At 65.3% G+C, this 17,852-nt stretch overlaps 2 protein-coding genes across 2 annotated transcripts; one reads left to right on the top strand and one right to left on the bottom strand.

Annotated features, from left to right (window-relative positions):
- Positions 1–304: 304 nt before the first annotated feature.
- PGAP3 (post-GPI attachment to proteins phospholipase 3) lies at positions 305–5,369 on the bottom strand (the record flags this gene model as incomplete). The annotated part of the gene is made up of 8 exons (XM_083877389.1): positions 305–821; positions 1,722–1,926; positions 3,019–3,155; positions 3,457–3,518; positions 3,650–3,712; positions 4,216–4,368; positions 4,441–4,538; positions 5,180–5,369. The coding sequence occupies 8 exons, from the start codon at positions 5,367–5,369 to the stop codon at positions 758–760; spliced, it is 972 nt and encodes a 323-aa protein (XP_083733515.1). The 3' UTR covers positions 305–757.
- A 258-nt stretch (positions 5,370–5,627) lies between these two features.
- Positions 5,628–17,808, top strand: ERBB2 (erb-b2 receptor tyrosine kinase 2). Its single transcript, XM_083877536.1, has 27 exons — positions 5,628–5,696; positions 9,640–9,791; positions 9,875–10,061; positions 10,300–10,437; positions 10,534–10,602; positions 11,245–11,357; positions 11,431–11,572; positions 11,643–11,759; positions 12,257–12,383; positions 12,464–12,537; positions 12,619–12,709; positions 13,172–13,371; positions 13,465–13,597; positions 13,689–13,779; positions 13,861–14,021; positions 14,116–14,163; positions 14,247–14,385; positions 14,474–14,596; positions 14,672–14,770; positions 14,861–15,046; positions 15,122–15,277; positions 15,367–15,442; positions 15,520–15,666; positions 15,754–15,851; positions 15,927–16,097; positions 16,246–16,504; positions 16,602–17,808. Exons 2-27 carry the CDS (start codon positions 9,657–9,659, stop codon positions 16,928–16,930), a joined length of 3,609 nt encoding a protein of 1,202 aa, XP_083733662.1. The 5' UTR covers positions 5,628–5,696; positions 9,640–9,656; the 3' UTR covers positions 16,931–17,808.
- The last annotated feature ends 44 nt before the right edge of the window (positions 17,809–17,852 follow it).

Genomic DNA, 17,852 nt, shown 5'->3' with positions numbered 1-17,852 from the left:
AGGAAGGGGGTGGGTGAGGGGGTACAAGATGGGTGGGATATGGGGTCTCTGAGGGGGTTGGGGAACACTGATAGAGTTTCGGGCTCATGGAGGGAATTTCGGGGCACATGGGGTGGGACACAGTGAAAGCAGGGTGGGAAATGGGGTAAGGGGTGCACTGTGGGGTGACAGCCAAAGGGAATGGGGTACACTGGGGGTGGAGGAGGGCAGACACAGGGGCTGGGTATGGCAGGGGGGGCACAGGGTGCCCTTGGGGCAGGGAGGGGACACGGCGAGGGGCGACAAGAACCCAGCACGGCACAGATTAAATTCAGCTTTATTCACATCCCACAAGACACCCGGGGAGGGGGAACGGGGGGGCACGGCCCCTCTGGGCCGGGAGGGGGCACACCCAGCCCCAAGGCACCCACACAACACCCCCCACCCCTGCCAGGGCCACCCAGCAGGGCCCCCCATCCACACAGACCCCCCAATCACCCACATGTCCCCCAGCAGCCACTGTCACCTCATGGGGGTCCCCAGCTCAGCACGGGGAGGGTTTGGGGGGGCTCATCTGTCCTTGACCCCTCTGTGCCCAGCAGTGGGGGGTTCCCAGCCCCCTGGGGAGATGGGGGGGGCATGGGGGAGAAAAACAAACCTCAGAAGGCAACCGGGGGGGGCAGGAGGCTGCGGCCGGGGGGGGCCGGGGGGTCACTTGGCACAGGGCAGGGCAGGGCCCTGGGGGGGCACGAGGGGCTTCACCCCCCCCCCGGCAGCTCTAGTCCACTTTGAAGAGGTCAGAGTTGGCCTTCAGGAGGTAGAGGCTGTCGTCCATCAGGAAACTGGGGGGGGATAAGGTGGGGGCTGAGGGGGAGGCTCAGAGCCACAGCCCCCCCTGGCTGCCCATGCTGGGTGGGGAGGGGGGATTTGGGGGAGCTCTGAACCCAGCACTGAGCACAGCAACCCCGGGGCTCATGGGGAGCAGCACGGGGGTCCCTCCAGCACCCCAGGGGTAAGAATGGGGAGCCACAGCACCCTGATTTAAAAAGGGGAGGGGTCTGTGCATGCCCTGGGCAAGAGAGGGACCACAAACATCCCATGGGAAACCCACGGGACAACGGAGGCCCTGAGCACCCCAAATTATCAAGAGGGATCCCACCCAGCATGATGTGGGCAAGAGAGGGGCACCCAGCACCCCAACCTCAGTTTCAAGGGTGAGGCTCCCAGCACCCCATGGAAAACTGAGGCAGACCCTGAGCACCTGAATTTTAACAGGGGGTGCCCAGCACGCTCTGGACAAGAATGGAGTGCTCAACACCTTGATTTCAAGGGTGACACTTCCAGCACCCCACAGATCACAGGGGGCCCTGAGCACCCCAATTTCAAGAGGGGGCTCCCAGCACCTCAATTTCAAGGGTGAGACTCCCAGCACCCCATGAAAACAGAGGGAGGTCCCAAGCACTCCAATTTCAAGAGGAATCCCCAAAGAGGGTCCCAAACATCCCATTCCCCCCTCCCAACATCCCAATTTCAGGAGGGGTCCCCAAAGAAGGTCCCAAACATCCCATTCCCCCCTCCCAACATCCCAATTTCAGGAGGGGTCCCCAGTATCCCATTTCCCCCTCACATCACCCCCAGACCACAGCAGAGCCCCCCAAAAATCCAGAGGGAAGTGCTGCACCCCTGAGAAAAATGAAGAACCCCTCTTCCCTATTTCAAATGAGGAGGGGAGGGTCACTGACCTGTAGAAGAGCACGTTGAGGGGGATGGTCCCGATGTGCCAGAGCGCGTGGGCGTCCAGCACCCAGAGCAGGGGCGGGAAGTCAAGCAGCTCGAGCAGCGCCAGCGCCTGGAGCAGCAGCACCGCGGCCGCGCATTTCCACACGTGCGGCAGGCGCCGGCCCTGCCGCAGGCACCACCGCAGCCACCACGCCACCGTCAGCATTCCTGGGAAAACCGCACCGGGAGAGGGGTCAGGGGTGCCCCGGGGGATGTAAAGCCCGGTTAGAGGGCCTGGGAAAATAGTGTGGGGGGGGATCAGGGAGAGGGGGGTGCTCAAAGTCTGTCAGCGTTCCTGGGGAAATGGGAAAATGCAGGGAGAGGGGGTACACAGATTGTGGGGAGCATTTCTGGGAAAATGGGGAGCTCAGGGATATGAGGATACCCAAACCCCTTGTCAGCATTCCTGGGAAAATGGGGAGCTCAGGGACATGGGAATACCCAATTCTCTGGTCAGCATTCCTGGAAAAATGGGGCTCAGAGACAGGGGAGTGGCAACCCCTGGTCAGCATTCCTGGGAAAATGGGGCTCAGGGACAAGGGACACCCAAACTCCTGGCTATCATCCCTGAGAAAATAGGAGAACACAGGGACAGGGGGTTCCCAGACTGTGGTCAGCATTCCTGGAAAAATGGGGCTCAGGGACAGGGGAGTGGCAACCTCTGGTCAGCATTCCTGGGAAAATGGGGAGCTCAGGGACATAGGAATACCCAACTTTCTGGTCAGTATTCCTGGGAAAATGGGGCTCAGGGATATGGGGATACCCAAACCCCTGGTCAACATTCCTGGGAAAATGGGGCTCAGGGACAAGGGACACCCAGCCCCTTCCAGTCAACCCTCCCTATTTCCCTGGGAAAATATGAGGGTTCAGAGACAGGGGGATATCCAAACCCTTGGCCAGCATCCCTGGGAAAATGGGAAAACACAGGGACAGGGGGCACCCAGACCATGGTCAGCATTCCTGGGAAAATGGGGCTCAGGGACAGGGGACACTCAGCCCCCTCCAGTCAACATCCCTGAAAACGTGAGGGTTCAGAGACAGGGGGATACCCAGATCCTTGGTGAGCATTCCTAGGGAAATGGGAGTTCAGAGATAGGGGGGCTCAGGGATGGGGAGGACTGACTGACCCCTGACACAGCCCCAGTACAGCCCAGCAGCTCCCATTACAGCCCAGCACTCCCCAGCCTGGCTGCAGCTAGCTCCAATAGCTCCCAGTCCATCCCAGTGCCTCCCAGTCTATCCCAGTGCCTCCCAGCTCACCAGCAGCAGCGTTGGCCACCAGGTTGTAGCCGTAGTCAAAGCGCACGAGGCTCAGGTAGGAGATGTGGCCGGCGAGGAAGAGCAGGAGGAAGGCCCTGAAGATGCTGATTAAGGCCGGGCGCTGCAGCCCCAGCGTCCTGTGGGGAAGGGGCACGGTCAGTGTCCTCCCAGTATGGCCCAGTGTCCTCCCAGTATGGCCCAACATGGCCCAGCACCTCCCAGTATGGCCCAGAGTCACCAGTATAATCTAAGTGATCCCTAATGCAGCCCCAGCACAGCCCAGTAGTCCCCAGTACAGAACCAGCACAGCCCAATGGCTGCCAGTATAGAAGTGGCAAGGTCCAGTGACCCCTCCCAGTCCGCCCCAGTGCCCCCCAGTCCGTCCCCAGTGCCCCCCAGTCCGTCCCCCAGTCCATCCCCAGTGCCCCCAGTGCCCACCTGACACAGCACAGGTACACGGAGTGCAGGACGACGGCCGAAGCACAGAAATAATCCAGTTTCTGTGGGATTTGGGATGGCTGAGCCATGCTGGCAGTGTGGGAAGTGGGGGGGGAGGGTCTGACACCCCCCAGGTGGGGCTGGAACAGGACCCCCAGGGCCTGGGGACACTCTGGGGGTGCCAGTCCCTCACCTCCGTCAGCGCCGTGTCCCTCGTGTGGAATACGGTGGACCAGAACCAGGCGTTTAAGGAGACCTGGGAAAGGGGGAAATTTGGGATTTGGGGGGATGTGGGTCAGGGTCCCCCCAGGTCAGGCCTCACCTCCCCCTCATTTAGGGGATGAGGGCCCTGGGAATGGGATGGGAGGAACAGCTGGAGCTGGGTGGGATCAGGAGGTTATGGGGAAGATCTGGGGGGAGATGGGAGGAAAATGGGGGGTGGGAAGGGGAAGGAGAAAAAGGGAAGGAGGGAAGAGGGAGAAAGAAAAGAGAGGAGAGGGGAAAAGGGAAGAGAAAGGAGAGAAAAAAAAGGAAAGAAGAGGTGAAAAGGAGGGAAAAGGAAAAAAGGAAAAAAAGGGGGAAAAAAAAGGAAAAAAAAAGGGGAAAAAACGGGGGAGAGGGGAAAGGGGAATAAAGGGGGGGGGGGAAAGGAGGGGGGGAAGGGGGGGGGGAACCGAGAAAAAAAGGGGGAAAAAAAACCGAGAAAAAAAAGGGAAGGGACAGGGAAAAGGGACGGGCTGAAGGGCAGGCAGGGCTCACCCAGGCGAAGGCGACGCAGGTGGGGTAGGTGGGGGCAGCAGGGGGCACGGCCGCCCGGTAGCGCAGCAGCATCACCAGGCTGGCCAGGCCGTTGAGGAAGGAGGCGAAGGCGGAGGCCGGCTCCTGGAAAAACAGGAACCGGGAGAAGGGCCACTGGGAGGGGACAGGGTGGGGGTCAGAGGGCACGGGGGGACCCCGACCTGCGCCCCCAGGAGCCCCCCTCACCTTTCCATGGAACTGGGGCACGCGGTGGCCGCCCTGCTGGTACAGCCGCACCGTCAGCCACATGCACTCGTACTTGCACTCGTCCCGGCACGTCCAGCCTGAGGGACACACCAGTGCCTCCCAGTATGCACCAGTGGGCAACGGGAGTGGGTGGGGTTCACCCCCTGGCACCGGGGATCCCCCCCTCCAGGCCTCACTGGGCATCACTGAACAGTCTGGGAGGACACCCAGCCGTGCCCATGGTGACCAGTAGCATGCCCCAGTATGGCCTAGTGTCCCTCCAGATAGTTCAAGGATGTTCAAACTGGTCCAACACTTCCCCTGGCAGAGTCCAGTGTCCCCACGGCATGGCTCAGTGACTCCCCAGTATGGCCCAGTGACCCCACTTGACAGTCCAGCACCTCCCAGTATAGACCAAAACCAGCCCAGTAGCCACCAGCATGACCCAGTGACCCTTAACCCAGCCCCAGCACAACCTAGTGACCCCCAGCACAGAAGCGGCACGGTCCAGTGACTCCCCAGCATCACCCAGCATTTCCCAGTCCAGCCCCAATATGGGCCAACAGCCCCAGGCCAGCCCAGGGCTCCCCAGCACTTCCCAGTTCGGCCCCAGCGCCTCCCAGTCCCCCCAGCCCACCGGGGGCGTGGCTTCAAATTGGGCGTGGCCTATGAGAGGGCGCGGTCCCAGAGAGGGCGTGGCCTCATGGCCCGTCAACCAATGGCCGCGGGGGGGCGGTACCTGTCAGGCCCATGTAGAGCGGCTGCCGGGCGCGGAAGTGCCGCAGTGCCGCCCCCGAGCAGTTCTGCCGCTCGCAGCGGCTCAGGCACTCCCGGTACAGCGGTTCCCGATCTCCCTGCGAGCCCCGGGCCGGGCCCGGCGCCGCCGCCGCCATGAGAAGCAGCAGCAGCAGCGCGGCCCGCGCCGCCATCGCCGCCCGGCCCGGCCGCTTCCGGCTCGCCCCGGAGATGGGGCTGGCGCGGGGCACTATGGGATATACCGCCCCCGCCGGTCGCGGGAGGTGATGGGATACAGTCCCCCGAACGGGAGGATCATGGGATATATCCCCCTTGTACACTCTGCAGAGGCTCATGGGATATATCCCCCCTCAGTTACTCTGCAGAGGCTCATGGGATATATCCCCCCATGGGGCCCGGAGGTCCCGGGGCACTGCGGTGACCCTCCGGTGTCCTGCGGGGACCCTCCGGTGTCCTGCGGGGACCCTCCGGTGTCCTGCGGGGCTCGAGGCCAGTTCAGGGTAGGGCAGCCTGAGGAACTGAGGGGTCCCGGCCATGCGGGACCCCCGGCAGCGGCCGTGGGATGAGGTCCCGGTGGCGTCCTGGCCTGAAGTGACAGTGACGTGCTGGACCCCCATTCCTGCCCCCATGGAAGGCGGGACCCCAACACCCAGAGCCCCCTCTCTGGGGCTTCTCCCTCGTGGCAGCCTCGGTGGTGCATGTGGAAGCCCAGGCTGGGGTGACTAAGGGTCCATGGGGGGCAGAACCTGCCCCGTGCGGGGGTCACTCCTGGCCCCCCATCCCGGCTGCTCCCGGTGCGGTGCCTGGCTCTGCCCGGCCGGGGGTGCGGGTGGGGTCCCCACCTCTGGGAGCCCCCCCTGGGGAGGACCCCGCGCTCCAATTCCCTCTGTGTGCCTGGGGCAGTGGGTGAAGGTGGAACAGGTGGGGGACAGGTGCCAGCTCTTGGTCACCTCCTCGGGGACCCGTTAGGTGCTGCTGGACTGTCCCTGTCACCCAGGACTGTCCCTGTCACCCAGCACAGCCCCCAACCCCTGCACCACTCCTGGGTGCCAGGTCTGTCCCCCCACCCCTGGGACTGTCCCCCCAGACCCATGAGCGGTATTTCTGTCCCCCTTCCCCTCCATGGGTGACAGTCACAGCCCCAGCGAGGCAGATGAGGGGACAGGGATGGAGGGCGTGTCCTCCCCCTCCAATTCAGGCGACCCCCGCCCCCGGGATGGCAGCAGGACCCCAGGACAGGAGATCCCCGGGGCTGGGGAGTCCGGGCTGCTCCCCAGGGAATGGGAACGGGCGCTCTGGGATGGGCAGTCCCCAGCCCGAGCTGTTGTGGGGGGACGGATTGGAGCGGAGGGGTCCGGGGTGAGGGTTCCTGCTGCTCCGAGGGGGTGGGAAGCGGGATCGGAGCCAGGGGGTCCCCAGTGCTCCGGGCAGTGAAAGGGGGTCTGGGGCGGGGGACACCCGGGGGATGGGGAGGGAGAGCGAGGGGTCCCCGGCGCTCCCGGGGGATGGCCGGCGGTGATTCCCAGCGCTGCGGAGAACGGGAGGAGGGAAGGAGAGTCCGGGGCGGGACGTGCCCGGTGCTGCGGGAGGCTGGACGGGGGGTCTGTCCTGCTCCGGGCCGGCGGGAGCGCGCGGGGGCGGCGGGAGCGCGCGGCGCGCCCTCGCCCGAGGCCGGGACCGGGATCGGGATCGCGAGGCGGAGCCCGGGAGCGGCGGGAGGCGGCGGCTCCGGCTCCGCAAACTTTCCCGGAGCGGCGGCGGGGCCATGGGCCGCGGCCCGCGCTGAGCACCATGATCGCGGCCGGGGGCTGCCTCGGCGCCGGGCTGCTGCTGCTGCTGCTGCTGCTGCTGCTGGCCGCCCTCTGCCCCCCCGCCGCCGCCGAAGGTGGGTCCCACGGGGCGGCTCCGGGGGGCACCGGGGACACCGGGAATCGGGGGGACCCCGGGCCAGGGGAGCGTCCCCCGCGCCGCCACTTCGCCCAAAGTTTTGCACGGGACCGACCGGGAGCGGGGGGGCACCGAGAGGGAGAACCGGGAAAGGGAGGGGGGGACACGGGGGGCGTGACCGAGAGGGCACCGGGGGGACAGCGGGGGTGGGACCGAGTGGAAAACCGGGAGGGGACCGAGGGGGTGCTGTGGGGGAGCCGAGGGGGCAGCGAGAGGGGACCGAGGGGTCCCCGAGTTGGGAACGAGAACCGGGGGCGGGACCGGGCAGCTCTGGGTCGTGGGGTCCGGTGTGCCCGGGGGTGCACGGTTGGAAGTGACGGGACCGCCCCCCCCGGTCCTTCCCCAGTCCCCCCGCTGCCCCCTCGGTGCCCTTGGTTCTCCCCGCCGCGGGCAGCGCGACCCCGGTGTCCCCGCGCCGGGACCGGGGGCCGAACTGGTGTGTACTGGGAGGCGCTGGAGCCGCGGGACAGGCCCTGCCCGCTGCTCCCCGGCCCCCCTGGCCGGGACGACCCCCGGTGCCGCGTTCTCGGGAGGAATTTAGGAATTTGTGCTCCGGTGCAGCCCGGAGCGGGAACCCCTCCGCTGCAGCCGGTCCCGGGGCTCCCGTACCGCCGGGAGAAGCGGGGACGGGGGGCTCAGCTTGTGGGGGTTCCCTTCCCGTGGACATCGGGAGGCTCCGGGGTGCGGGGCGGGCGCGGTGCCGCACGGAGCGGCTGGGTGGGCGGGTGGGTGCGTCCCCGTCGCTCCCATCCACATTCTCGACGTGCCGCACCCAGCCCAGCCCCGGGGGGAGCGGGGAGCCCGGCCCGACAGCCCCCGGGCCTCGGCCAGGCACCGCGGCAGGGCCGGCAGGAGCGGGGCCAGCAGGGGACGGGGCTGGCGGCCCCAAAGTTGGCATCAGCAGCCCCAAAAGTTGGATCTTGCTGCCTTCCTGTTGGGGGGTAGCTCCAAACACCGGGTGTTTGGAAAGTTGGACTGAGCCGGTGTGGGGTGGTGGGACAGGGACGTGAGGACAGCACGGGGCGGCCTCCGCTCCTGGCACCCCACGGCTCACTCTGCTTGGAGGGTCTGTGCGGGGTGAGCTCCCGGTTAGGGACACCCGGCGTGTCCCCGTCCCCGGGGCCGGATCGGTGTCCGGCAGCCCCAGCTGGGGCAGCCCCGCGGGCACGTGGCCGACGGGCTTTGCCGGACACCCGCGGGTGTTCCATGGTGGCACCGCCCGCTGGAGCGAGCCAGGCAGGAGGGACCGGTCACTGCCCTTCCCAGAGCCCAGACAGGGACCTGGGCGAGCAGACAAGCGCCTGGGGCACGGAGCCAGGATCCCACCGGGATCTGGCGCTGCCTCTCGCCTGTCCCACCTGCCCTTTGCCCCCGGGGAAGCCCCAGCACCCCGTGCCTGTGCCACAGCAGGTGTGGGCAGAGACCTTGAGCTTTGGCCGCCCAACACAGCGGCACGTTCCCTTCCGGGATCCCCCCTGGCGCAGAGCCGGCCGGGTGGGAGAGAGCCGAACTCCACATTCAGGGGGCTTCCTCCTTCCTGGCCATGTTTTCCCCGGCTCAGAGGCCTCGGAGCAGGCGGGGGAGGCGAGTGCCAGCCGGGTCTCCTGGACACGGGGCCGCGCCCGCAGCTGCCCAGCACCGGGGGCTGTCACTCAGCCGCGGAGCAGCCGGGGACCGGCACAGCGAACCCCCGGCTGACTCCCGTGTGCCCCCTGCCCCGTGCTGCCGGTGCCTCGGGGCTGGTGGCTCTAGGAGTGACACTGTGGTGGTGGCAGCGGGGTCAGCGCCGGGCTGGGTGTCGGAGCGGGGCTGGGGTCTGGCGTGGGGGGGTCCCCCGGGAAGGTGTTGGGGCGCCGGGGGCCGCGGGCGCGGCGGGGCTGGGCCCAGCCCTGCGTCACCGCTGCTCCCCAAACACGCCCGACCTGAAAAGGCGGTTCCAGCCGGGAGCGGGCGGCCGGGGCCCTGTGCCACCCGCGCCGTGACTCACCCGCCCGGGGCCTGGCACCCAGGGCGGGCTCTCTCGCCCCCCGCCCCGCCTGGTGCCGCGGGGATGCTCTCCCGGCCAGCAGCCCCCCACCATGGGGCCGGCCGGGCCCCGCAGCCGTCGCCGCTCAACAATCGGGTCTTGTCTCGGCGCGGCCGCCCCGGCGGCGTGGGCAGCGCATTCCTGCCCGGGGCCCCCGCTCCGGCCCCGCGGCTCTGGGGGTCCCAGCCCAGCCCCCGGCAGTTCCCGGCCCCCGCCGCGGGCACGGGGCGACACCGGTCCCTGTTGTCCCTCGAGCGGGGCCCGGAGCCAGAGCGGGAGCAGCTTTGCCGCGTGCCGGGGTGGGAGCCGGGGGAGCCACGATCCAGGAAACCCATCGGAAGCTGTTGGGAGCAGCCCCGGAGATAACGGCGGCCGCCGCATCCGCGGCGTTTCCTGCGGGGGCCGGAGCTCGATGTCCCCCGGGGGAGAGGAGGGGTCGGGAACCCGCTGAGCCCCCGCTGTCCCCACAGTCTGCACCGGCACCGACATGAAGCTGCTGCGTCCCTCCAGCCCCGAGAGCCACTACGAGACCCTGCGGCACCTCTACCAGGGCTGCCAGGTGGTCCAGGGCAACCTGGAACTCACCTACCTGCCCGCCGACGCCGACACCGCCTTCCTCAAGGTGCGCAGCGGGAAAACGCCCCGAGGGGAGGGGGGGAAGGACAGGGGTCCGGTCGGCCCCTCACCCGTGTCCCCCCATCCCAGGACATCAAGGAGGTGCAGGGGTACGTGCTGATCGCGGAGAACCAAGTGAGCGGGCTGGAGCTGCAGAGCCTGCGCATCATCCGCGGCACGCAGCTCTTCCAGGACCGCTACGCCCTGGCCGTGGTGGGCAACGCCGGCCCCACCGGGGCACCGGGGCTGCGCCAGCTCGGCATGAGGCACCTCACAGGTGGGGAACCCCTGCCTGGAGCTGGCACGGGGTGCTCGGGGATGTGGGTCAGTGCTCCTGCAGTTGGGAGATGCCAGCTGTGGTCTGGGGTGGGTGGTGGGTCCCTGTCCAGGTCTGGGTGTCCCCAGGGTGGGTCCCCACCCAGGATTGGGAGGTCCCTACCAAGGACTGGGAGTCCCCACAGGGCTGCAGGACCCCCCTGTCCCCATGCTGACCCCCCCTACCTGTCCCCCCACAGAGATCCTGAAGGGAGGGGTGCTCATCGAGAGGAATCCCGAGCTCTGCTTCCAGGAGACCATCCTCTGGAGCGACATCCTCCACCGGCACAACGAGTTCCGCAGTGAGATCCAGGTGGAGGCCACCCGTACCCGCAGCTGTGAGTGCCCTGGGGGGTTTGTGGTGCCAGGGAGGGGTCTGGGGGTTCCATTCCAGCCCCCCTGGCACCCCCTGCTCACACTTCCCCCCTGCACAGGTCCTGACTGCAGGGCACTCTGTGCTGAGGGGCACTGCTGGGGTGAGAGCAAACAGGACTGCCAGACATGTGAGTGTGGGGCCCACAGAGACTCTGACCACCCCCAGGGACCCCCAAAGCCCCTAGGAACCCCTTTCCTTCCCTCCGTATGCCTCTGCTCCACTGATCCCACTTGGCACCCAAATCTCTGTCCCAGAGACTCCCTGGACCTTCTACTTGCACTCCCAAATTGCTGCTCCACCGAGCCCTACTTTCCACCTAAGTCTTGTTCCCAGAGACCCTCTGGACCTTCCATTTGCTACCCCAAATCTCTGTCCCACCAACCCCTATTTGCCACCTCAATCTTTCCCCCAGAAGCACCCTGACCTTCTGTTTAGCCCCCAAATCTTTGTTCTGATGAGCCCTACACGGCACTCAAATCCTGGCCCTAGAGATCCCCTAAAATCCCTGCTCTGGGAGCCTCCCCTTATATCCCAAATCCCTCTCCTGAGCACCTCTGCTTACACCCCAAATCCCAGCCCTGGGAACCCCTACTGACACCCCAGCTTCCTGTCCCACTGCCCCCACGTGGCACCTGAATTCCCACCACCCAGATTTTTACTCTTTTACACTTACCCTCCAGCCCCTCATCCTGGGGACTCCCCCATTGCCTGGAGTGAGGGGGATCTATGGGGGTCCCCATCCCCAGCGTGTCCCTCTGTGCCCCCACAGTGACCAACAGCATCTGCCACGGCTGCCCACGCTGCAAGGGCACGAAACCCACGGACTGTTGCCATGAGCAGTGCGCCGCCGGCTGCACCGGCCCCAAGCACTCCGACTGCCTGGTGAGGATGGGACTGGGGGCACAGGGGGTCCTGGGGGGGGCAGGGGTCTCACACAGCTGTGTCCCCTCCCCAGGCATGCCTGAACTTCAACCGGAGCGGGATCTGTGAGCTGCACTGTCCCCCACTCGTCGTCTACAACTCGGACACTTTCGAGTCGATGCCCAACCCCGATGGGCGTTACACCTTTGGTGCCAGCTGTGTCAGCCAGTGTCCCTGTGAGTGACACCCTGGGGGGGTGCAGGGGCAGCCAGTGTGGCCCTGACCTCCCCTCCTGCCCCCCTCCAGACAACTACCTTGCCACAGAGGTGGGCTCCTGCACACTCGTGTGCCCCCAGAACAGCCAGGAGGTCACGGTAAACAACATCCAGAAGTGTGAGAAGTGCAGCAAACCCTGCCCAGAGGGTGAGAAACCCCCCTGGGGTCTGGGGGAGCTCTGGGTAACCCGGGAATGTGGGTGAGCAGCCCCCAGGGGCTGGAAAAGGGGGCTCTGGAGACTGTAGGATTGTGGTTGAGCAGCTCCTCAATGTCCTGGGGGGCTCTAGAGGTTCCCAGGTGAGCAGCCCCCCAGTATCTGGATGGCTCTGGGGACACCAGGGGTGCAGGGGAGCAGCTCCCTGGAGTGGCTCTGGGGACCCCAGGGATGTGGGTGAGCAGTCCCCTGGGGGCTGGGGTTACTCTGGGAACCCCAAGGGTGTGGATAAGCAGCATTCCCAAGTCTTGGGGGGCTCTGGGGGCCCCAGGGATGTGGGTGATCAGTCCCCAGTGCAGCTCTGGGGTCTCCAAGGCTGTGTGGGGGTGCTGCTATGCACTGTGTGGGTACCTCCATGGCTGGTGGGGCAGTGTTTTTGGGGCTCAGGGGTCCTGGCTGAGCTCCCCAGCCCTTTTGTGCCCCCTCACAGTGTGCTACGGGCTGGGAGTAGATTTCCTGAAGGGCGTCCGTGCTGTAAATGCCTCCAACATCCAGCACTTCTCCGGCTGCACCAAGATTTTTGGGAGCCTGGCCTTCCTGCCTGAGACCTTTGCTGGGTGAGTGCCTGATTCCCCTCCCTGAGCCCACTGGGACCCCCAGTGGGACCCCCCCCCAACCTCTCTCCCATCCCTGGCAGGGACCCCAGCACCAACACTCCACCCCTGGACCCGAAACTGCTGCGGATCTTCGAGAGCCTGGAGGAGCTGACAGGTGAGAGCTGGGGGAGCTGGGGAGCATTGAAGGCTCCGGGTTTGGGGGGGACATGAGGTGGTGACACTCAGCTCCCCCCAGGCTTTCTCTACATCGCGGCCTGGCCGCCTGATATGAAGGATCTGGGAGTCTTCCAAAACCTGCGGGTGATCCGGGGCCGGGTGCTGCACAAGTGAGCAGGGATGGGGATGTGGGGGGACACAGGGGCACAGGGGGACGTGGAGGGATGCAGGGGGACACATGGAGGTACACAGGGATGTGTGGAGGGACACAGGGACATGGGGTGACACAGGAAGATGGGATGGAGAGGGGACATGAGGAGATGCTGGTGGACATGGGGGAACACGGGGGTGCAGGGGGTTGTGGGAACACACAGGGAGACATGGGGACATGGGGGGAGACATGGAGGATGACAGAACACAAGGGGATATGGGTGGGATGCAGAGGTTGCAGGGGAGAAGTGGGTGGGAAACAGGATGCAGGGGTTGCAGGGGAGACATGGGTGGGAAATGGGATGCAGGGGGACACAGGGACATGAAGGGGCCCCCATGGGGTGCAGGGGGACACGGGAAGGACATGAAGGATGTGAGGGGACACAGGGACACGCGTGTCTCACCTGTGGGTGTCTCGGCAGTGGCGCCTACTCGCTGACACTGCAGGACCTGGCGGTGCAGGCGCTGGGGCTCCGGGCCCTGCGGGAGATCAGCAGTGGGATGGTGCTCGTGCACCACAACCCCCAGCTCTGCTTCCTCCAGAAGGTGCCCTGGCAGAGCATCTTCCGCAACCCTCGCCAGCGCCTCTTCCAGACCCACAACAAGCCCCCCGAGCAGTGCGGTAAGTGGAGACTCATAGGGGTGGGTGGAGTTGGTGGACCCCCCCCCGCTATTGCTGACAAACCCCCTGGCGCTGACGGTGCCCCTCCTGCAGAGAGCGAGGGGCTGGTTTGCTTCCACCTCTGTGCCCAGGGGCACTGCTGGGGCCCCGGCCCGACCCAGTGTGTGGCCTGCGAGCGGTTCCTGCGTGGCCAGGAGTGCGTGGCCTCCTGCAATCTCCTGGATGGGTGAGTGCAGACCCTGGGGAGTGACAAATGGAGTTCCCACACACACTGCAGGGTAAGACCGGGACCCCATCCCTGCCCCTTTGCCCTGCAGAGCCATCCGGGAACACGCCAATGGGACGCGGTGCCTGCCGTGCCACCCCGAGTGCCAGCCCCAGAACGGCACCGAGACCTGCTTTGGATCGGTGAGGACAGGAACACACACTGGGTGGGGTAGGGGGTGCCCCCAGACACCTGGGTCCCTCAACCCATGCTGATTCCTGCAGGATGCAGACCAGTGTGTGGCCTGTGCCCACTACAAGGACGCCCAGCAGTGTGTGCGGCGCTGTCCCAGCGGCGTCAAGGCCGACGCCTCCTTCGTGCCTGTCTGGAAATACCCCGATGAATTCGGGGTGTGCCAGCTCTGCCCCACCAACTGCACCCACTCGTGAGTTAGGGGTCCCTAGCTGAAAAGGGGGTGGCCAGGGGGTGCTGGCAGCTGCAGGGGGCTGCTGACAGCAGGCCACACCCCGTGTCCCTAGGTGCACGATCCGGGATGAGGATGGATGTCCGGTGGACCAGAAGCCAAGGTAGGAGTGTGGCTGTGTTGTGCCACCGCCACTCTGGGTGCTGGGGGTCCTGTCCCCCACACTGATGGCCTCTTGCCATGCAGCCAGGTGACGTCCATCATCGCTGGTGTGGTGGGGGCTCTGCTGGTCATCGTCCTGCTCCTCATCACCGTCATCTGTGTCAAGCGCCGGCGGCAGCAGGAGCGCAAGCACACCATGCGGCGGCTGCTGCAGGAGACCGAGGTGGGGATCTCCCGGGGGACAGGAATGGACCCTCAGTGCCTGGGAGGGGTCAGGAGCCTGGCCCCCCTCACCTCTCCATGCCCCACAGCTGGTGGAGCCACTGACACCCAGCGGGGCACTCCCCAACCAAGCCCAGATGAGGATCCTCAAGGAGACGGAACTCAAGAAAGTGAAAGTTTTGGGTTCTGGTGCTTTTGGTACTGTCTATAAGGTGAGGAGTGGGGACAGCACAGAGGGATGTGACCCTCCCTGCTCTGCACCCCCTCACCTGCTTGTCCCCCCTCAGGGCATCTGGATCCCCGATGGGGAGAGTGTGAAGATCCCGGTGGCCATCAAAGTCTTGCGGGAGAACACGTCACCCAAAGCCAACAAGGAGATCCTGGATGTGAGTGTGGCCACAGCACAGGCGGGGAATGGGGCTGGCAGCGGCTCCTGCCCACTTTGACCTCCACCCTGACCCTCCTCCTGCCCACAGGAGGCCTATGTGATGGCAGGGGTGGGCAGCCCCTACGTGTCCCGACTGCTGGGCATCTGCCTGACCTCCACGGTGCAGCTGGTGACGCAGCTGATGCCCTATGGATGCCTCCTGGACTACGTGCGGGAGAACAAGGACCACATCGGCTCCCAGGACCTGCTCAACTGGTGTGTGCAGATTGCCAAGGTAAGACAGGGGACCTGGGCAGCTCTGGGGGGTCCTGGGGGAGACCAGGGACAACTGGACATGTGCCACCTTCAGGGGATGAGTTACCTGGAGGAAGTGAGACTGGTGCACCGGGACTTGGCCGCTCGCAATGTCCTCGTCAAGAGCCCCAACCACGTCAAGATCACTGACTTCGGGCTGGCCCGGCTGCTCGACATCGATGAGACAGAGTACCATGCTGATGGTGGCAAGGTAGGGCTTGGGGACTCGGGGACAGCAATGTTCTCCTTGGTGACAGCCACCCCTTGGTCCTGCTCACCTCTCCATCTGCCCTGTCCCAGGTCCCCATCAAGTGGATGGCGCTGGAGTCCATCCTCCGCCGGCGCTTCACGCACCAGAGCGATGTCTGGAGTTATGGTGTGTCACAGTGTCCTCACCCTGGGGGGCTTGGGGGGTCCCAATGCACTGCTCACCCCCACACCTGTCCCCTCCAGGTGTCACTGTGTGGGAGCTGATGACGTTTGGGGCAAAGCCATACGATGGGATCCCTGCCCGGGAGATCCCGGACCTGCTGGAGAAGGGTGAGCGGCTGCCACAGCCGCCCATCTGCACCATCGACGTCTACATGATCATGGTGAAATGTACGGGGAGGGCACATGGGGACAGGGAGGGGACAGGGCATGGTGTCACCCTGCTCCTGGCCCTGATGGCACCCGGCTCTGCTCCAGGCTGGATGATTGACTCTGAGTGCCGGCCCAAGTTCCGGGAGCTGGTCACCGAGTTCTCCCGCATGGCCCGTGACCCCCAGCGCTTCGTGGTCATCCAGGTATGCAGGTCCCCGGGGGTCCTGTCCCCTCACCAGTGCCCTGGGGTGAGCACTGACCAGTCTGACCCCCCCCAGAATGACCTGGTGGGGCCGCCTGGCTCCATGGACAGCACCTTCTACCGGGCACTGCTGGATGAGGAGGACATGGATGACCTGGTGGATGCCGAGGAGTACCTGGTGCCTCACCACGGCTTCTTCAGCACCGACACCTCCACCACCTACCGCAGCCGCATGTCCTCCATGCGGGTACGTGGGGAGCGCTGGGAGGGGGCTCCCAGTCCTGGCACAGGCATGGAGGTGACCTGTGCCATGTCTGTGAGGGGCAAAGAGATGGGATGGGATGGTTCCTGGGGTGGGCTCAAGTGCCTGATCCCATGTTCTTTCCCACACCCAGAGCACGGCAGAGTCTCCAGCCAAGGTGGAAGAGGGCGAGGGCTTGGCCTCCTTCCCCTTCCCTGCCCAGGGCCTGGCGGAGGGGCCAGAGGGCCCTGTCCCTGAGGTGCTGGATGGGGACAAGGTGGCCCTGCAGAGCCCCCCGGGGCGGGAGCCTGGAACCCTGCCCCGGTACAGCGAGGATCCCACTGGGCTGGTGGCCAAGGACGGAGAGGATCCTGAGGGCTTCACTGTCCCAGCCCCCCACAGCACCATGCCAGGTAGGGAGGGCACAGACAGACTCTTGGGGAGGTGGGGGGGAGTGTCTGTCTGTCCCACAACCCCTGGGGGTTCTCTAACATGTCACTCGCCCTGCAGAGTACGTGAACCAGGCCGGGGAACATCTGCCTCGTGCCCCCCCATCCCCGCCGGACAAGCCCAAGGGGCACCAGGGGAAGAATGGGCTCATCAAGGACCCCAAGAACTCCTTCCCAGGGCCCTTCGGCCACGCCGTGGAGAACCCCGAGTACCTGGCACCCCACGGCTCCCCTGTCCCTGGCCCCTTCAGCCAGGCCTTCGACAACCCCTACTACTGGAACCAGGACCCTGCCAAGGGCGGGGGCCCCGAGGGCGGCCCTGGCACGACGCCCACGGCCGAGAACCCCGAGTACCTCGGCCTGGCCGGCCCCGACGCCACGGCCGTGTAGGAGAGCCCCCCCCCCAACTTCACCAAGGCAGCTCAGGGAGGGACAAGCCACGGCTGTGGGGCTGGGGGTCCACCCCTCTGCCCAGGGGTGGCACCGGCCACGGAGGGCTGGGAGAGCCCAGGACGCTGTGGGACAGCACGGCAGCAAAGAGTGGGGACAGAGGGGTCACCCTCGGTGGCACTGGCAGTGCCCAGGGAGCTTGGACCCAGCATGGCTCGGAGAAGGACAGACCCTCTGCTATCCCCACTACTCCAGGGCTGTCCCAGTGCCTGGGACACGTGGACTTGCACTGAGGGCAGCTGGACTGAGAGCAGTACTGGCTGCTCTGGGATTTTTTTGGACGCACCGGGATGTATATTTGATAATTGTACATTGGTTGTTTTTTCTACTCTGGTGGTCTGTTTGGTTCCCCCTCCTGCGTCGGATCCAGCTCTGTCTCCCAAGGACTAGCATGTCATTCATATCCCTTCCCTTTTCCCCCTCCTTTTTTCTTCCCTTTTCCCCTCCCTTTCCCCTTTTTTTCCCTTTTTCTTTTCCCCTTTTATCTCCTTTTTCCCACTTTTTCCTTTCCCCTTTTTCCCCTCTTTTCCTTTCCCCTTTTCCCTCCTTTTATCCTTTTTCCCTTTCCCCTTCTTTTTTCCTTTTTTCCTTCCTCATTTCCTTTCCCCTTTTCCCTCCTCTCCATTCCTTTTTTCTGATCCCTTTTCCCCTTCTCTGTCCCCTTTTCCCCTTTTGTCTTCCCTTTTCCACTTCTTTCTTCTTCCCCCTTCCCTTCATTTTCTCCTTTTCCTTCTCCCACTCCTCCCTCTTTCCCCTTCCCCGCCCCTCCATCACCCCCCACCACTTGCCTGAAGGATAAAATTCCTGCTCCCAGGCAGGATCCAGGACCGTGTCCCACCCCCCATTCCCGAGGGACACCAGA

The sequence above is a fragment of the Zosterops lateralis genome, assembly GCF_965231275.1.
Source record: "Zosterops lateralis genome assembly, chromosome: 24".
NCBI lineage: Eukaryota > Metazoa > Chordata > Aves > Passeriformes > Zosteropidae > Zosterops > Zosterops lateralis.
The sequence above is the reverse complement of the archived record's forward strand: the minus strand, read 5'-3'. Positions and strand labels throughout refer to the sequence as shown.